This window comes from Pinus tabuliformis, chromosome 4_2 (assembly GCF_031772625.1).
Source record: "Pinus tabuliformis cultivar Carrire ecotype Pingquan chromosome 4_2, CPIR1, whole genome shotgun sequence".
Taxonomy (NCBI): Eukaryota; Viridiplantae; Streptophyta; class Pinopsida; order Pinales; family Pinaceae; genus Pinus; species Pinus tabuliformis.
Genome location: NC_142304.1, coordinates 911,868,907 through 911,875,307, shown reverse-complemented (window position 1 = coordinate 911,875,307; position 6,401 = coordinate 911,868,907). Strand labels below are relative to the sequence as shown.

The following is a 6,401-nucleotide window of genomic DNA, read 5'->3' as shown; positions in this document are numbered from 1 at the left end:
ACACATCAAGCTGACTTATCTTCACTCCAAAACTCTATATAAGGATCTCATCCCATGGGATCTGGAGGCCGGAATTTAGTGCAAAGGATTGCTGTTGGTTTACAGTTGTGAGCATTGGGTGATTGCTTGAGGGAGGTGAAGAAGAGATTTCTCTCCGTCGGGAAGGTGATGATGGATTGGACCTCTCATGGTTGTATCACCGCCTGAACCTTACTTCCATATATTAATAAAGCATTTGAGGTTCTTCTATTCGCATGTGTTTCAATGGTGTATTGTCTTACTTGTGTCTTTGATTTATGCTAATCCTTGAATCGATTATGAATGCATGCCTCTTGTAGTTTCATTTTCTTGTCTTATTTGCAGGATCTCGTGTAGCTGGGCCCGTGAAAAGACTTGGATCTGGGAACAAGCGGCAAACAAAAGAGATTGGATCGACCATTTGCGCAAGACATCGGTAAGTGGATCTCTTCCTTCTATCTCTTGCATGTCATAAAGAAGAAACTTTAGATAGCTTTGCTTTCAGCTGTTGCTAAGGAACTGCCACCCTTAGAGTGGGTTAGGGTCATTCCGAGTTGGATACTTTCCCCCACAACACATTTCCATGAGAGGTAGTCGTAAGTGGCCAATTTCTCATGATTGGAATAGTTCACTTAGCACTCATTGCATCGGGTGATGCTCACAGGGGTGAATAAGTGAGATTGAAACTGGTGAAATAAATCACATAGGGTCAATCATCACTTCCGGGGCTTGCACCCGGTAACCAGGACTTCCCGGGAGGTCACCCATCCCAGATCTCCTCTGGCTCAAGCACGCTTAACTGTGGAGTTTTCCCCACAATCAAGCCCACTTAGCTTGCTACCCCATTTGCAAAACCTTAGCAAGTATTGTGCCTCATGAACCATTCAAGTAGAGATCCCTTCACTCTTTTTGAATTTAAGTATAAGGGGTTTACGCAGTGCATTATATTAGATATCATTTTTGGGATTCAACTGCGTTAAGTAAGTCATTCACGTATGACCATTTCCATGGGAGGTAGTCGTAAGTGACCAATTTCTCAATCTAGTTTATGTTAGTTATTTCTGAATCGTAGAGGTGGAATCACTCTAGTTGAGGGTTGAGGTGGTTTGGCTTCTAGAAGCCCTAGTTCGTTTTATTTGGGTTTATTCCATGAGATCCTACATTCATGCTTGGAATATGGCATGGGGGTGATTGGCTAAAACAGATATTTGGTTCAGCCCAATCTATGATCTGGTGGTATGTGGAAGTCTCTAATTTAGTTGGATTTTTCATATGTTAATAAGAGTTACTTACCTTTTGTGATCTATGAGCACTTGTACTAGTTATCATGTTGACATTATGGTTGATTTTCCATGGTTTGCATTCTATTTATGTGTTGGTCATATGTTGGTTATATGATGTATTTTATCTATGGCTCTTGACATGTTTTGATAACTTATTGAATGGTTGATGAATGCATGGGGTAACAAGCATTGTTGCAGCTAAATTGAAGGACATTCAACATTCTTGATGATTCTCTTGTGATCTTATTGAATTAGTGAGCATATATGAGTTTATAACCTACATGTACTATGTACACAAAGTGTTTGTATAAATGAGTAATTTGGACCTCCAACTTTCCAGGTTCATAACTTTGGCATACGATCTCCATTTGACTATTATAACACATTGTTTTGAAGATCTTCACGAGGAGGCCGAGAAAAGAATACTACAAAATATATTATGACACTTTTTTGGACTATCCATTTCCCCCGAAAAATGTCGTTTAAGTCCTCAAAATGGCCTCATAAGTTTAGGACCTAAGAAACTACCAAAACTACAAAGTTGCATCTAATTTAAGGAAATGAAACTGAAAAGAAATATTGTTGGGTCAAGTTAGGATAATAACAATGTGATCATGTGTCACTAGATCTTTGCAGTCAGTTTTGGACATGTGGGCCCCATTTTCCATAAGTACATCTTCGAAATCGGGTTGCGCATAATAACTCTCATCTCATGTTTACCCTAGTTAGCAAGTGAAAGTGGCTAAATATGAGGTGAGGCAGTTACAAAAAATAATTAAAAAGGGAATGTGAATTTTCTAAAAAAGGGATCAAATCAAAAATTTATGAAACACCCATTTCCAAGGTAGAAAACTCCCACAAGAAATTCATTGGGCTAGAAGAATTTTTTTTTTTTCAAGGAAATAAAATCCCTTAGTCTAGGTGGTTATTCTTAAATGAGAAAATTTCAAGGAAAATGTTTTTGAATATTTTATGTGGTGCAATGTCCAATAATGGTCCATGCAGCTCATTAATCAAGGCCAAGAATTTTTTTCCTTTGGATTTATGCACCAACAACAAGGGTTCAAATTTTTCTAAGAGGGATCAAGCCATGGATTGAGTCAACTAGCCTTTTTTTCCACTTCAAGGGTTCTACCTCTCTCATTTTCTATGTAAGGAAGCTCCATGATCCTCATTGTATCATGAAAAATCTTGAGCTCTTGGCTAAATGAAGCTCTACTACTTTGTAATATTTTTTATATGTAATAAAATAAAGTCTTGCGGGGAAATATTATGGTGTCATTCGTCAGTTATATGGTAAGATATTTCTAATCTATTGTGCTTCATGTTATATTAATTTTACACTTTGCTATTTCCATTAGTTCTTGAAGATTCATTGGTGTATAGTTATCTTACACCATTGCTTATATTTTGGAGAAAAACCTTAGATAGAGTAGATCTATTAGTTTTCATTTAAATCCTTGGACTTCTCTATCAATGTACCATCCAAATCTCTAGATCTAAAAAACATTTTTAAGTGTGTAGAAATTAATCATGTTGATCATATATTGAATACTTGAGGACAGTCTTGGTTAAATTAACCAACTATTCAAGGTATAGAAGTTGAAGAACCCATAGTGGGATCATCTAAAGAATTATCTTTCGAAATAAGGAGTTTTCTTAACATTTTCTCTAGACCAAAAAAAATTATTTTTAAATCTCTTTCAAAAATTATTTTAAGAGCTACTATTGAATAATATGTTATTTAAGATATAATTAGTTAATCAAAGGGTGGAGGTGCCCTCATACAATTTAGATTAGTCTTGTAATTTAATTTTGTAAATAATTTTCTAACCCTTCTAATATAGATCTTGTATATATTTGTGTGGGGTTTTTGTTGAATATATTTGCAGATATAAAGGGAGGATTTTCTTGGATCTATTTGTGAACATTTTTTGTAGGTTCATCACATCAAATTTCAAAGAAAAACACCATTATTTGTACCTGTTAGCGCTCGAATCTACCTCAGGCTAAAGGAAGGCAGGTTCAAGGCAACATCAAACCAAGCTCAGCCTCATAGCTAGCCCTACGAGGACAAGAGAGGGCTCTCTCCGGGTCTATCTCGATAAAATGATCAATAGAGTCCAAGATGACTTAAATGATAACTGATTTTAGGCTAGTAAATGAATTTGAATGAGGGATATTTGATTTAAGGACTAGGTTGTTGGGCTGTATGGGATGAGGATAGCATGAACAAAGATTTAACCAAAGGCACAGGGTATTTCATAAGGCGAGATAAGCATGAGTTTTTAGCAATCAAATTGAAATTAAATTGGGTGAAAAGACTGTTTAAGAAAGCTGAAAAGGGAATTAATGTATGAATCCTTTCCAGGCAAAAGAAAACACATAAACACTGAACACTTCCTCAAGGCAGAGCGATGACTGGATTCTACCTTTCTCACTTGAAAGTATTCAGCTGAAAACAATCATGAATGGACTGCAAAACAACACATGATACATATGAAACAGAGAGAAAAACACATTGCCAAAACTCATACCACAAGAATCTTATAAATCAGAGCTGCACCATTTAATTATTTCTCTGTCAATCTGTATAGCCAAACGTTGAGTTATTCCTCCACCGTTTCCCAGAACTCAGAACCCTTTACAAATGATTTTTTATGCCACAAATAAGCTCGACTATGAGAAAACAAATCGATCCAAATGGGGAGCTGTTACAGCTAAAATCTTGAGGATATGAAATGAACCGTCCATTTGTTCCATAGACAGAACAACGTTTCATTATTTCATTTGAAACTTTTTTGATGGCCAATAAAAAAGGCGACAACTGTAGCTGCAGATCATAATTGAAGTGAAGAATAGGAAATCGAATCTTGTTTCTCTACTGGGGTAGATATTATTTGTTCTAAATCTGGCTTTTGGACTTTGACCTTTCACCTTCGCGTTCCATTTGAATGAAACCAATATTTAATAAAACTGGTCTTTAAATAAGATTTCTCCTGAACAATCCCAGCTGCAATTTACCAAGCTCAACACGTGTTTTCAGTTTGAAGATATTTACTTGTGTCACCACTATTTGATTACCAGCGCATTCTGTTTTTTCCAGATATCAGGTGTCTTACGAATGGTTCCATTTCCACTACAAGGTATATCAAATAATATGCGATCAAAAAGTAACTCTGTCATACTTTTTTCATTGGGGCCATTCATTTATCTCGAGTCTTCCACTACCGTTATCCTCTGTCTCATTCATTTCTTGCATCAACATGCCATTATTTTTGCAATGGTAACTTGGAAAGTTTTTCAGTTTTTATTTCACCACCATGAACGTTGCTCCCGTGAACAAATGCTACGTGTTTGGAGAGAAAACTCAACATTTGGCGCAAAAGCACCATCTGGCAGGCGGCAAGAAGGCACAGTTGGAATTTTCACAACCCATACATTTGAACAGAAACTGCACAGTTCTTGTCCTCCATCCCCTGTGCTTTCGTGAAATACATTGTGTTGCGCATAGGCAGCAGCAACATAATTTATCTGTTTTAGAGATTGCCAGTAGCTGGCAACACAAAACATTTGTGTCCTCTGCAATCTCATTTTGACAACTCGTGGAAGCCAATAATGTCATCTTGACCTCTACAGGACATCCAAGAGCCTCTTCCAATGCATTGGAAATGTTTATCTTCAGCCTTTCAGTCTGCACTTTGTGTTGTCCAGGTCTAAGCTCCACTTCAGCTATTGCGCTGTCTTTGCATACCAGAAGGGATACCAACTTTCCTTGGCCTTGTAACAAGTCCTCCAGAGTAGTGGATTGACTGCTTTTTAGTACACTCTGCCATATCTCCTCCATTTTGCATGGACTCACGGGATTGAGCTCCATCTTCCCTACTTCAGCAGCCCTTGAGCAATTCATTGACGGTGCTGGGATGCTATTGGTTTTCGTATCATGCAAATTAATAGGTTTGGTCATGCTTGTATTATGAGAATGACTGGTTGAGATTTTTTTAAAGGCCACAGGTGGTATCGGATGAATCTACAATTCCAGAATCAATGATCTCTCGTGTGGTTTTCACAGTATTTTCAGTGTCTGCGGCTAAAGCAAAGTCAAGTAGTCCCACCAGTTTTTCGTGCGGTATCAAACCAATCGTTTGGAGAACAATGGTCAGAGTGACTTTTGTAGGAAGAAGGCTGAACTACTCCAATGTGTTCTCAGCATCCCGTAACGAGCCCTCTGCCCTGAATGTGATCAAACGCAACGCATCTTCCTCAATGTCGATATTTTCTGAAACTGCTAGTTTATGAAGTCTACTGGACATATCCACATCTTTTAGCTTCTGAAATCGGAATTGTTGACATCCAGACAGGAAAGGCTTAGGAAGTAATTCTGAATCTATTGTAATCAGAATAAATACCATGTAACTATTAGGATTTTCCACAAATTTCAACATAGTACTAAATACTTCGTGACTCAGATCATGACAATCCTCTATAATGAAAACCTTGTACTCAGAAGCTGATTGAGAGAATTCAATATTCTGAAGGCAGAACTTCAGTTTTTCAATATCATTATTGCTTGCTGCATATAGCTCTGTGACATGAGGGTTTTCACCCGACTGAAAAAGTGAGCATTCTCTGCATTCCCAACATGGTCCTGATTTCCTGTTGCGAGATGAACAATTCATTGCCGTAGCGAATAATCTCGCAGAAGTGGTTTTCCCTGTCCCTCTGGGCCCATAGAAAACATATATAGATGCAATTCTCTATTTCAGGATAGCATTCATCAAGGATTTTGTCACAACGTTTTGTCCAACAAGTTCATTGAAGGATCTGGGTCTGTACTTTTGGCTCAAGCTCAGATGATTTTCTTTGCAGTCTCTCACGGTGGAGTCTTCCATCATGATTTTGCCTTGTCTTTCCCTTGCATGCTGCAAGAATTGATTTTTTAGAATCTGTCCATTAGGTGCCAACCTTAAACCCCTTGATAGAGCCCTGGAACTTGCTTCAAACGTTTCATTTAATGAAGGTTCCACTTTGGTAGCACTTGCAGAGGATATAAAGACTTGACGAGTAGATGAAAGAAGGTTCTTTACATCATTTCCTGCC

At 37.7% G+C, this 6,401-nt stretch overlaps 1 protein-coding gene across 1 annotated transcript; it reads right to left on the bottom strand.

Annotated features, from left to right (window-relative positions):
• Positions 1-5,491: 5,491 nt before the first annotated feature.
• On the bottom strand, positions 5,492-5,980 carry LOC149172630 (protein STICHEL-like 1). Its single transcript, XM_089426406.1, has one exon. It carries the CDS (start codon positions 5,978-5,980, stop codon positions 5,492-5,494), a length of 489 nt encoding a protein of 162 aa, XP_089282532.1.
• Positions 5,981-6,401: the final 421 nt, after the last annotated feature.

Excerpts from the sequence above, each read along its gene's own strand:
- LOC149172630 (XM_089426406.1), bottom strand. The coding sequence starts at position 5,980 with ATGAATTGTTCATCTCGCAACAGGAAATCAGGACCATGTTGGGAATGC.